Below are 13,432 nucleotides of genomic sequence, written 5' to 3' on the forward strand. Positions count from 1 at the left end.
AGGAAGAGGGGAGGGAGGGGGGAGACGGGGGGGAGGGGGGAGACGGGGGAGAGGTGGGAGAGGTGGGGGAGGGGAGGAGATGGGAGGGGAGAACGGGGAATGGGAGGGGGAGAAGGGAGGGAGAGAGGAGAAAGGTGGGAGGGGGTAGGTAAGAGGGGAGGGGAGGAGGAGAAGAGGAAGGGGAGAAGGCGGAGGGAAGAGGATCACTAGGTCATTATTGCTGAGTGGTATTCCGTGGTACAGATAAACCCTAACTGGCTGCTACGTCTGGGATGTTTCCAGTTTGGGGCTGCTCCAGTTTTAATTTTCTTTTCATTGTGGGAAAAACACTTAACATGCGATCTACTCTCTTTAACAAAATGTTAAGGACACAATACAGTATTGTTTTTGTGGCATATGACAGGACTTCCTTCTTTTTTAAGGTTGCAAGATACATTTTATGTTTATTCCACATTTTCTTTATCCATTCCTTTGTGGATGGACATTAAGGTTGCTTCCAAATCTCAGCTATTGTGAATGCTGCAGTGAACAATGGAGTGCAAATAATCTATTCGAGATCCCGACTTCAGCTCTCTTTGGTAAATCCTCAGAAGTGAGAAGTAAGATCATACAGTATTTCTAATTTTTTTTGGAGGAAACTCCATACTGTTTTCCATAGCAGCTGCACCATTTTATATTTCTATCAATAGTACAAAAGTTCCATTGCCTTGATAAACTAACTTTTACTGGGATAAGAAACATCTCAGAGACCTTGAAATCGGGTGTTACAGGCTAACTTGCATCCCCCAAATTCATATATTGAAGCCTGAAGTCCAATACAACTATGTTTGGAGGTCAGGTCTTTAAAGAGGTGACCGAGTTAAAATGAGGCCATTAGCGTGGACCTTAATTCAACCTGACTGGCGTCATCGAAAGAAGAGATGAGGACGCAGACACGCACGGAGGGGTGACTACGTAAATTCAAAGCAGGAAGGCAGCCATCTGCAACCCAAAGACAGGCCTCAGGAGAAACCAACCTTGCGGACATTTTGATCTTACCTCTTGAGCTGTGAGCAAACGCACTTGAGTCTGAGCCACCCAATCTGTGGTGCTTCATTAGGGCAGCCCTCCAGACCAATGCACCTGGGAGGTGGGACTAGAGGCTCTTCAGAGCGCCTGGCTAAGGACCCAAGATTCCGTGCAGGGGTGTGGGAGTTTGGTGATGCTGCAGGTGGGTCTGTGTGTCCTGGCGTCCCAGAACTCTACCCATCCCCCAGGATGTCTCGTCTGATGTGTACCCAGCTCACAGGTACTGGTTGCTGATGGGGCTCATTTTTATTTGAATGTGCCAGTGGCCACAAATGGCCCAAAAAGTGCGGAAGGACATGCAGAACCAATCTGCCTGTTCAGGGACCCCCCCTCCCGTGACTATTAGAGATGCCCAGATGGGGGACGTGGGGACATAGAACACTCAAGTAGAGAGAGAGAAGCCCTATTGTCAGATGGCATTGCCAATATTAGGGCTCTCGGTGCTTGTGCCAGGTATGGGGCTGGTTTCAGGAAAGACACAAGGGACGAGGGTGGGCCCTCTACTCCGTGAGCCGGGCTGGTGTCCCATGAACGAGGGTTCCGCCCTCCTGACCTCATCACCTGGAAAAGACCCCACCTCCTAACGCCATCACCTTGGGGGTTACGTTTCCACGTATGAGTGGGGGTGGTTTATAGCACTGTCCCCGTGGAGCAGGGGGACCTCTGGCCCCAGGTCCTCATCCCCCTCGGGAGGCTGGCCCCACCTGGATCTTCTCCACTATCGGAGTAGACCCTTCCCCTTCCCAGGATTCTTTCCAGAACCTTCCAAATCCCAGAGCAGGGGTCTGTGTTCCCAAATCCAGAAAGCAAAGGTCCCCTCTTACTTAAGAACTACGTGGCCTCTCCAGAGGCAGAGACCCTGCAAGGGCACAGTGCGGGGGTGGGGCGGGCTGAGCCTCCCCCCCCACCCTCAGGGCAAGAGTCCAGCTGGCACCCCATTTTCACACCAGTTCCCTCTACTGCCTGTCTGCTTTCCTCTCTCCCTTTCTTCTCCTCCTCCCCACTCCTCCTCCTCCTCCTAAACTCGATTCTGATCTTTTTATCCCCCCTTGGTCACTTTCTGGAAGTCTGTCACGATTGGCAATTTTGTGCATTTAGCTGTTTACAAAATATTCATGCCTTTTAAAGATTACCTCATCTTGAGTCTTGTTCTCCAGACCCCTGTTCTTCTTGTTTGACTTACTGAGGCGACATTTTAAGGATATCTAAATTTTAGTTCCCCAAAGAAGAAAATACTCGAGAGCAGGATATTTTAAAATAAATAATTTCAACAGATAAGTTTACATAACCGATTTTTACTGACCCCCAGGAAAGCCTTACATCTGTTTTAGTGTTTTCAAAACAATGTACTTTCTAGATCATTTGACTTTTCAATGTTAACATTCATTTTAAGCCACTATTAAGGCACATTTTCTCTCTTTTGATCACCTTCCCTTTAGAATTACATAGAACTTGATTAAAGTCTCTTATTTCCTCTGAAAACACTGTAATTTAAAATGACAATAATGATATTAACTAGAACCTCAAGAATATCATGTAGGAAGAAATCCTCAAGGGTGCTAGTCCCAATGTGAGCTACTCTGGATTGTTTGTAAATCAGACTGTCTCCTTTGAGGAACTGTATTCAAAAAGGTTTGTAACAAGAACAGCAGCCCACAAATGACCACTCATTGCCCTTAGGAGGAGTATTTCCAGAACGTTCTATGAGGTACATGCACTCTGAGTTCCAAGCTCCTTGGATACCAGGAGCACAGACACTTCCTGCGAAGGCCGCAGCTGGAGTGGGCAGTGGGAGTTCTTCCCGCTGTAATCTGGAAACGCTGATTCCCTCAACTGAACACACATGCCTCCCTGTCACCTCCGGACCACCTTCCTGTAAAGGTCAAGGTCAGTCCTTCTGGGATAAACTGCGGGAAACACTTGTCAGTTGTCACCGTATCTCCTCTCTAGTAGCCCTGGTCTCTCCCTCTTCTTAGAAGGATACCAGTTCAATCAGAGGGGGCCCAGCCTTCTCACTTCATTTAACCGTCATTTCCTCGCCAAAGCCGCATCCCTCCAAACACAGTCACACTGGGGTTTAGGGCTTCAACAAGTGGATCTGGGGGTGGGAGGGATACGATTCGGACAGTAACAACCACTCCACAATAAAATGCGGGGTTTAACCGGCATCCTGCTTTAGCAACACATCAACAAAGTCTCTCAATTTGGTTTTAAGCAATCTTAACCCTATGACTTCAAACAGTAAAAGACATCTTTCAACAATATCATACCGAGACCCTCAGTTGCCGGAAGTTCAAGATCTGAGTTCTAAGTTACCCAGAGCAGTTAGATACCAGCACCATACACGCTCTTTAGGACTTGGCAGTCCTCTTCCTCTCGAAATTGTCATTACCGAGGACCCCCGACCTCCAGTCACCTCAGGTGCCTACAGCTAACAGTTCCGCTTGGGTGTGGTCTGCCTGCTGTACTCCATGAGCTAGAAGATGAACGGGGCTCTTACTTGCCCCATGCGACCCAGACACCAATCCCTAACGCCTCCAGTCCTTCAAAGATGCTGCTGCCTACGACACAATCTTCATCCCAAACTCTTGATTTGGTCAAGTTTCTTTAACTGCAAGCGGAAATGAGCAACACACGCAGAAAAGGAAGTAGTGAAGGGATAATGGGTCGTTTGAGGAATCTGCAGCCTTACAAAGAACAAAAACTACAGTTGCTCCGAAGATGACAACCGTGAGGACACCAGCACCATCCCTTTAGGGAACGGCCTTTGGCCGACACAGAGCCAACTGAAAGCCCCAGACAGGGCTGGAGTGTCCGAGTCCCTTAGGACTGTAAGAGGGGGCGGCCAGTTACTCAAAGGAAAAGAAGAGACAGTGTAGTCTAAAGAAGGCAAGGAAAATTGGGCAGAGAAAACACACACACACACACACACAAACCCCACGTTTTTAAAAGTTTTGATATTGCAATTACGAGTTTACACTAGAATACAGGTCTGAAAAAAATTTTTTTCATTTAGTATAGTATCTTTTATGGCTGTATACATTTTTTTTCAACAGCTGCATATAATTCTACTGAATGAGTTCAACATAATTAACTTACCCATTTACCCATTACCCTAAGTTCCTAAGAGTTTATCATTAAAAAAAATTTTTTTGCCATTATACATTTACCTACCTTTGTGCACTTTGGTATCTGTGGAATATTGATTCAAATGGTCTATACATACAGCAATCTAAATAAAGGACAATGGAATTGCCTTGTTTTTCACACATTCACCAAAACTGGGCATAATCAGTCTTCGATCATTTAAAAACAGTCTAATTGGCGGGGAAGCAGCTATGTCATCATTTTATGTTCCATTTCCTGATTATTAATGCTGGTGGGTAATTTTCATCAGCTGTTTTTATTCCATCTTCTTTAAACTGGCCGTTAGCTTTGTCCATTTCTCTACCGAGCTGTAGATGTTACTATTACTGCTTTGTAACAGTGCTTTGAACATCAGAGAATACTGCCCTTTGTCGTATTTGTTGCAAACATCTTTTTCCAGTCTCTCATCTGCTAACTTTGACGTTTTCCACACAAAAATGTTACTCAGCTTAATGTCAGCTCCTGCATCATGTGTAATGCTTGAGAAGGTCTGCCTCAAGCCAGGGTTAGAGAAATACTGTGTTTTTCTTGTACTTTAATATCATACATTTAAATCTTCGTTTTTTATTCATTTTAAAATTTTTTTTTAATTGGGAGGGGAGGTAATTCGGTTTACTTATTTATTTTATTTCTAGAGGGGGTACTGAGGACTGAACCCGGAACTTGTGCATGCTAAATAGGCCTGAGCTCTCCCAATTAAGCTGTACTCCCCCTACCCACACCTCTTTCTGGGTGATGAAAACATTCTAAAACTAACTGTGGTGGTGGTTGCACAACTCCGAACGTACTGAAAGTCACTGAATCATAAACTTTAAATGGGCGAGTTGTATGGTATGTGAATTATATCTCAGTAAGACTGTTTCCCAAAAAGAAAGAAAACCTCCACCACCACCCTCTAAATCATGACAGATGAAGAGAAAACAGAACGTTCGTGGTCCTTGTTAAACTGTCCGTTCTCCGGCAACACTCAGGGCAGCGTATTACCTGCCCTGGGGTGGCCGAGACGAGCCTCATCCTGGCCTTTGTCTCTGACAGTTCTCTCCTGTTCTTCCCTCATCCCCTGGCTCTGCCGCCCAGATGTCCTCCAGGCGCCTGCATGCGCCCCTCCCAGCACTCCCTGGCTCTCTCTCTACATCATTTCTCAGCACGGGACACCTCATGTACTTATTGCACAGCACGCATTTCAGATTTTTGTCTGTCTTCTCCTTCAGGATCTGTGAGGACAAACATTTTTGTACATTTTGCACCTTGCTGTATCCCCAGCACCAGGAACAGTGCCTGGCACATTAATGCTCGGTTCATGTCAGTTTACTGAGGGACTACGGCCTCCCAAGGCAGTACTATGTACAGTCCTTGCCGTATCACGATTCCATAGATGGTCAACATGAGCTTGTCAATTTAAAAAGGTATGGGGACTTTTACTGGACTCTCAGCAAATTTACACATTTAACCTGAATAGAAACATCTTTGCCAGACTGAGCCTGTCTGCGCAGAGACGTGTCCAGCCTTCCATTTACTCTATTTTCTAATATTTTAAAAATGTTCAACTTAACACCTACATTCATAGCTAATTGCAGTATATATGTTTTTGTGTTTTCGTGTCAGTCTTGTCAGTCTCAGAACAAGATGGGATGTTTTACTGTTTTTATTTTATGCTGTAGAAAAATTGAGTATCAAAGGAACCATCTGTGGTGCTTTTCTACAGGTGAAGGAGTTGAACTACCTTCTTCAGTTTATTTCATGGCTGTTAACCTGTACAGGTTTCCTGGCTTGTTCATTTTAAATACTACCCCCTGGCTAGCCCCACACTCTATGGAACGCTTTTGTTCTAGCCGGCCTGTTCTCACTGCTGAGTGCCCGGTGAGGGTGAGCGCTCCCCATCAGCAGTGCTGGACACCCTCGTATTTACTCACAGAGAGCGAGTGCAAGCCACCGTGTTGCCCTGTGTGTCGCAGAACCTCTCAGTTCTGAACGTGCTCATCTTTCCTACCTCCTGGGAGAGTAAAGAGCTCTCTGTCTACTCTAAAACCTGTGTGTTTCTTAGTCTGGACCTGCCAGCTCATTTTACTTACAGCTGAACATCACTGCAAGGAAACCTTCGTCTTAATGCACTAGGTGTAGAACTGTGTGCTAAGCAGTTTAAGTGGATTGTCTTACATATTCTTAAAAATAAGTGTTCTAAATGGGAAAGTAACATGAATACAATTTTTATTTTGGGGGGGTGGGTAATTAGGTTTATGTATTTATTTTTAACCAAGGTACTGGGGATGGAACCCACAACCTCATGCATGCTAAGCACGCTCCCTACCACTGAGCTATACCCTCCCCACTGTAGTTTTTATTTCTAAAAGATTAAGCTGGCTACAGTGATAAAAGTGCACCTGAGGGAAGTAAGGGGGGGAATGGTTATAATACTCTGCAGAAATCCAAATGAGATGGTTGCATCTTGGACTATGATCTTGAAACATGGGTTGGGAAAAGGGGGGTGGAGCCTAGAGGTATGGAGAGGACTGAATCTAGAGGACTCGGTGGTATGTGGGTGAGGGGGAGGGAACAACTGAGGGTGACTCTCCGGTATGAACTCTCTGATGGTGACCAAGGTGTACACTCTGCCTGAAGGCTTTCCCGCACGCTTTACATTCATAGGGCCTTTCTCCAGTATGGATTCTCTTATGCAGCGTCAGGTGAGCAACCTGGCTGAAGGCTTTGCTGCATTCCTTGCACTCATAAGGTTTCTCTCCTGTGTGAATCCTCTCATGCAGAGTCAGAGATTTACGGTGGCTGAAGGCCTTCCCACAGACGCTGCATTCATAAGGTTTCTCACCTGTGTGACACCTCTGGTGACAGATCAGAGATGCCCTCTGTCTGAATGCCTTCCCACACTCCAGACACTCATATGGCCTCTTGCCGGTGTGGAGCCTCTGATGCTGAACAAGGTAGGAGCCGTCGCTGAAGGCCTTCCCGCACTCGGCACATCCGTAAGGCCTCTCGCCAGTATGAACTCTCTGGTGCTGAACGAGGTGTGCAACCTGGCTGAAGGCCTTGCTGCACTCCTTACAGTCATACGGCTTCTCTCCGGTGTGTATTTTCCGATGCTGTGCAAGGTGTGCGTTCTGGCTGAAGGTCTTGCTGCAGTCCTTACACTCGTAGGGCTTCTCCCCAGTATGAATTCTCTGATGGTGGGAGAGGTGCGTGCTCTGCCGAAACGCCTTCCCACACTCCTTACACTCGTAGGGTTTCTCTCCAGTATGCACGCGCTGATGAAGCGTGAGCGAGCCACGATGGCTGAAGGTTTTCTCACAGGTGCTGCATCCATAAGGTTTCTCCCCTGTGTGAATCCGCTGATGGACGGTCAGGGAGGAGCCGTGGCCGAAAGCCTTCCCACACGCACTGCATTTGTACGGCCTCTCCCCAGTGTGAACTCTCTTATGCTGAATCAGCCCAATGTGATCCGTGAAGGCTTTCCCACAATCAACACAGTCGAAGGGCTTCTCTCCGGTGTGACAGTACCTCCGATGACGTAGAAGAGAAGCGTTCTGCCTGAACGCTTTCCCACAGTCAGTACACGCATAGGGTCTCTTCCCAGTGTGGATCCTTCGATGATGAGCCAGGGAGGAACAGTCACTAAAGGCCTTCCCACATTCACTACACTCATAGGGTTTCTCTCCAGTATGGACTCTCTGGTGCTGGGTGAGATGTGCCAGCTGGCTGAAGGCTTTGGGACACTGCCTACACTGATAGGGTTTCTCTCCAGTATGGACTCTCTGGTGTTGGGCGAGATGAGCATTCTGGCTGAAGGCTTTCCCACACTCAGCGCATTCGAAGGGCTTCTCTCCTGTGTGGATTCTCTGATGTTGAGCAAGGTGGGCACTCTGGCTGAAAGCTTTCCTGCATTCGATACATTCATAGGGTTTCTCTCCAGTGTGAATTCTCTGATGAAGAGTCAGAGTTGAGATTTTGCTGAAAGTTTTCTCACAGTCACTACATTTCAAAAGTTTCTTTTCTCCATAGACTTGCTTGTGTGTTTTAACAAAGGAATGTGTTTTTAAGCTTTTCTTATCTGTGTCAAAATTATACATTCTCTCTTCAATGGGAAATACCTGTTTTATATAAGATAATGTACTCAGACGAAAACCTGTCCCAGCTTTGTTAGAGTGGCCCCCTTGCTCAATAAGGGAATCTATATGAGTGGCTGATTCTTGCCTAAGATGTGTCTTCTGACTTACCAGCTCCTTCTCAAACAGGTCTTCACAATTCCTGTTTTCCCCTAAGGTGGAACATTCAAGGTCATAGCTTTCAAGCTTTTCCATTACCACTGCCTGGGATAACTTTTCCTCACAGATATCCTGGTTTGGAGATAATTCCTTTGTCATCCACACATACTCCAAGTCTGAAAGATAATAAGAAAGCAAATGCCTCCTTTATTTAATGCTAGAAGAACAGAAACTTCCAAAACAAAACCATGTGAATCAAAACAGCTCCTGAAACCCACCAAGGTACTTGTTTTTGACAGTTGTTAAAGTTAGGCAGAGTGACCGTCCTTGCATTTCTGGAATAAACCTTCCTTGGCTACAGTATGCTATTTTGACATGACTTTTTATTTAAGATATTACACCGATATTCATAATCGATCCTTGCCCAATTTCCTTTTTCTGGTGCTGTTTTGCTGAAATTTTGGTTTCAAATGTTATGCTGTCTTCATAAATACATTTTTTTGGGTAGTTTTTTATTCTCTGTCACAGGACACTTCAAAGAACGTTGGTATTTATCCTCACAGGTTTTACAGAATTTATCTGTGAAACCATTGGGGGTTGTTGCCTCCTCTCTTCCCAGAGGCAGTTCTCAGGTCCCTTTCTGCATCTCTTCAGTGGTAACTGGTCTGCTTAAACTTCTGTCCCTGGGGTCAGCAGTGCTAACTGCATTTCCCTAAAGTATCATCCATTTCATCCAGGTGTTCAAACTATTCATAGAGGGCTGGGTATTAAAAATAGTCATATAATTCTTTTAAGAACTCAGGCATCAGTGGTCATTTGCCATTATTTCTTTTCTCTTGTTTTCCCTCGTTTGTCCTGAAGTTTTATACATTTCATTGGTTTTATTCATTTATTTTCATCAGATCTGCTGTTTTCTAACTCCCTTATTCCTACTTCTATCCCTCGCAGTATAAATCACTATACATAACTTATTCCAGCTTTGCTTACATTCATTTTGTTCTTTTTCTAATATCTTGAATTGGATGCTTAATTCACCTATGTTTTATTGTTTCTTGGTTATTAATGTACATTATTAGGACTGTAAGTGACCTGCCAACAACCACGTCTTGAACCTTTGAGAACTGAGAGCAGGAAAAGGCCACATTACAGGCCACAGAATAAACTGACCTCCTCACTTGAAGCTTATTTCCCTGCAATATATGTACACAGGCTCTTATCTAGCTTTTAAACCAGAAAAACAGCTTTCAAGCACAATAAGGAAAAAAACATTAAGTTAAAAAATTGAATAAAATAACCTGAGCCCCAAATCCCAATGAGTACAATAAAACTGGGGAGGCAATGGACAAAGAAGAAGAAGGTAACATTACTGAGCTATTTCTTCATCTTTCATATGGGTATCAAAAGATGAATCTCAAGTGGACGAACTTTAAAATATAAATTTAAAAATATATCATAAAGTTAACAACTTGTAGAACTAAAATCTTTCCGGTTAAAGGGGTGGGACAGTGTGAAGGGGGGAAAAGACATAAACAACAAAACAAAACAAAAATAACAACAATAAAAAAGAAACACCAAAGAGAAAAATAATTAAAAGCAGAGCAAAGAACATAGCTATAACACTTGCTGACTCAATAAATCACATTTTAAAGAAAGGAAAATATTTAAGCCAGTTTGAAAAACTAAACACAAATCTGTCTGAAGAATTCAGTAATGCTGAAAGTCAGGGATGATTATAACAATGTGGTACTTGAGCAGAGCTGGGTAAACATCAATGGAACATAACAGAGTTCAGAAACAGTGTGGTGTTTGCAGGAAATCAGGAAAGGTAGAGTGGTTACGTCACACCATGGGGAAGAGAAGACCCACCTAAAAAACAGTGTCCGGACAGGAAATCTCAATGTGGGAAGGACTCTGAGAGGTGCTTCCAAGCACTGAGTATCAGGGAGAAGGAGCATGCTGAGAACGGTCTTCCCGCACTAGCTACCGTGCACTTACCAGGGCACAGGCCTCTCGTCACCTCTTCCATCATCCAAGGCTCTTTATCTTGCTCCAGTAAGGAGATCACATCTGGTTTAGAAATGCAAAGACCTGCATGTAAGAGAAAACAAGAAAATTAGCGATGCTGTGGATATCCCAGCGCTCTAACAGGGTCTAAATGGTACTGAGAGACGAGAACCATTGTAGGGAAGTGCTGATAAAGACATGAAAGACCACGAAGGTGCAAAGACTCGTGGAGGAGGTGGAAGGACGAACACACTCTTACCCAGTGAAACCAGGCTCCTATAGTTCTCTATCATCACCTTCTTGTACAAAGTCCTCTGAGCAAGATTCAGCCACTCCCATTCATCGTGGGAGAAGTCTATGGCTATATCCGTGAAAGTCACTGAATCCTGAAATGAGACAAACATAACCTTGCTCAGTGTTCATGCCCTGACTTAGCTGGCTCCCAGGTAAAGGGTTACGCTGTTCACACTTTGGGAGAAAAAAAAATATTGTAAGTAATTGCACGGGGAGGTCTAAATGATCCAGGTCAGGTAGTTAGTCACTGTGTAACTCTTCTGCCTATATAATTACATTGTACATATTAGGAAGAAGAAAAAATATGAGGTATACTCTTTGCTCCTGAAGCACTTACAATTTCACAGTGTGAGAAGACATTCTCATATGTAAAAATGTTGACTGCATTCAACACAGTATCATCAGCACTAAATTATCTACATTAGGAGCTAGCTCACTTTTCCATGTGGAGAAGTTAAAGAGCTCTGAGGCTGCGAGGCCAAGGTTCAAGGAAGGATGCTGACCTGAAGAACGTGACTTCAATCTCCACAATGTATTCTAAGAAATCTTAGTGTTCTTGAGATGTTAAGAGATACGCCTAAAGAGTGAAAGAAAAAAATGCCTGTCGATATTCTTTTCTCATGAAATAAAAATATACTTGGATCAGGAGAGAACATACTTGGGAGATTGTTTTTTAATAATCTGCTGGGAAGTATCAGGAGAGATCATATATGACAAGCAACCTGTTCCTCGTTACGGGGGCTAAATCTCCTTTCTTTTTTTTTTAAATGGAGGTACTGGGGATTGAACTCAGAACATTGCACGTGCCAAGCACGCACTCTGCCCCTGAGCTATATCCACCCCCACAGACACGGGCTAAATTTCTAAGCAGTCAGGCAGTGATGCCAGTCATCCATTCTGTGGCTGATGGCAGATTTTCCACTTCTTTTTCTGTGATTTCACTTACATCAGTATCTAAGAATGAGTTTTAAATAAATGTCAGTCTTGAATAAAACAGAAGAAGGTTAGATTATTCATAAGAATTCAGATGCTGGCACTGACTAGCTGGGTAATCTCGGCCAAGTCAATTAACTGCAGTGTGCTTCAAATTTCCCACCTTAAAAACGGGAATAATTTTAATACCTACCTCATAGTAGCATTGTGAGAATTAAGTGAAGGCATAGTACTTGGCTAAGTGCTCAAGAATTATTACCTATTATAACAACATAGGAGAGATGGGAAAGAAAGAAGAGGAGGTGGCTGAGAACAGGTAAACATCTGGTTTAATATTTCAATAAAAGCTTTATTTATATTTTATTTTACTAATGTCAGTATACTACAGTAGTTAAGAACATGGTCTCTGAAGGCAGACCACCTATGTTCAAATCCTGTTCAGCTCAGCAAACCTAAAGTATTAGTTTTCTTTTCAACCTTTGAAGATATTTTAAGCAATTCAAAAGAACAGTCTATTGCATTTACATGCAAATATTTACCATTTCTGTTGCATTTCCTTCATTCTGAATGTTCCAAGTTCCCTTCTGGTCTAATTTCTATCTGAAGAACTTCCTTTAGTAATTCTTTTAGCAACCTGTCAATGAATTTTCTTAGCGTTCATTCGTATGAGAAACTATTTCACTTTAATTCTTGAAGGCTATTTTTGTTGACCATGGATTCAGGGTTGACAGTTCTTTTCTGAGTACTTTTTGAAAAACTGTTCTACATCCTTCTAACTTCCATAGTTCCTGATGAGAAATCCAGAGTTACCCAAATCACTGTCGTCCTGCATGCTAAGCATCGTTCTCTGTTTGCTTTCGAGGTTTCTCTCCTTGTCTTTCGCTTTAAGCAGTCTGATTACAAAGTTTCTGGGCAGGGATTTCTCTGAGATTCTCACACTGGAGATGGATGAGCTTCATAGATTCATAGATAGGTTTATGTCTTTTGCTAAAGTTGGGAATTTTTCAGCCCTTATTTCTTCAAATATTTTTTCTACACTCCGCTGTCTCTTTTTGGGGGGACTTCAATGATACAAATGTTAACCATTTTGGTATTGTCTTACAGGACCCTGAGGCTCCATTCAATCTTTTTTCTGTGACTCAGAGTCGATAGTTCCTATGTAACCTCAAGCTCACTAACTCCTCCCTCTGTCATCTCCACAGTGCCACTAGAGCCCACCCAGTGAGCTTATTTTGGTCATTAGAGTTTCCGTTTCTTGTTGATACTTCCTATTTATTTGCTGAGACGATCTTTCCATTTGTTTCAAAAATCTTCATCCTCACTTGTTGGCGCATTTTTATAATAGTTGCTTTAAAGTCTTTATCAAATAATTCCAGCATCTGTGTAACATCAGTGTTAGTATCTGGTGATGGTCTTTCCCCTGCAAACCGAAATTTTCCTACTTTTTCATTAGCTGAGTAATTTTGCCTTGCCTTCTCAACACGCTGGTTATCACATTACAGACTCTGTCTTGTTTAAATTCTATGGAGAATGGCGATGTTTTGTTCGGGCTGCATGTTCTAGACAGCATCCTGTGGGTGGTGCTTCGACCGCAGTTCCATTTCCAACGCCTCTGCTGTGATATCGCCTTCGCCCCCCTTGCAGACCGCTCGGCCAGCCTGAGACCTGGACGGCGGTCTGCGCCGCAGCTCACTGCTCACGGGCAGACACGTGCACGAGCAGCTCGGAGCAAGCGCTTAGGAGCGCACAGAGAGCGCTCTGGTTGACCTCCT

At 43.9% G+C, this 13,432-nt stretch overlaps 1 protein-coding gene across 3 annotated transcripts in view; it reads right to left on the reverse strand.

Moving 5' to 3' along the window:
* The window catches only part of LOC105074396 (uncharacterized), a 44,600-nt gene that overhangs the window by 25,990 nt on the left and 5,178 nt on the right, over positions 1-13,432 (reverse strand). For 2 of the 3 annotated variants that reach the window (XM_045521951.2, XM_010961955.3), the window contains 3 exons: positions 10,693-10,819; positions 10,425-10,517; positions 2,344-8,605 (listed from right to left, as the gene is read on the reverse strand). In XM_045521951.2, the coding sequence (XP_045377907.2) occupies positions 6,732-8,605; positions 10,425-10,517; positions 10,693-10,726 (2,001 nt within the window). In that variant the 5' untranslated portion in view covers positions 10,727-10,819 and the 3' untranslated portion in view covers positions 2,344-6,731. Of the gene's footprint in view, positions 1-2,343; positions 8,606-10,424; positions 10,518-10,692; positions 10,820-13,432 lie in introns of those variants that run through there. The other variant, XM_010961957.3, reaches the window with a different exon arrangement.

The sequence above is a fragment of the Camelus bactrianus genome, chromosome 9 (assembly GCF_048773025.1).
Source record: "Camelus bactrianus isolate YW-2024 breed Bactrian camel chromosome 9, ASM4877302v1, whole genome shotgun sequence".
NCBI lineage: Eukaryota > Metazoa > Chordata > Mammalia > Artiodactyla > Camelidae > Camelus > Camelus bactrianus.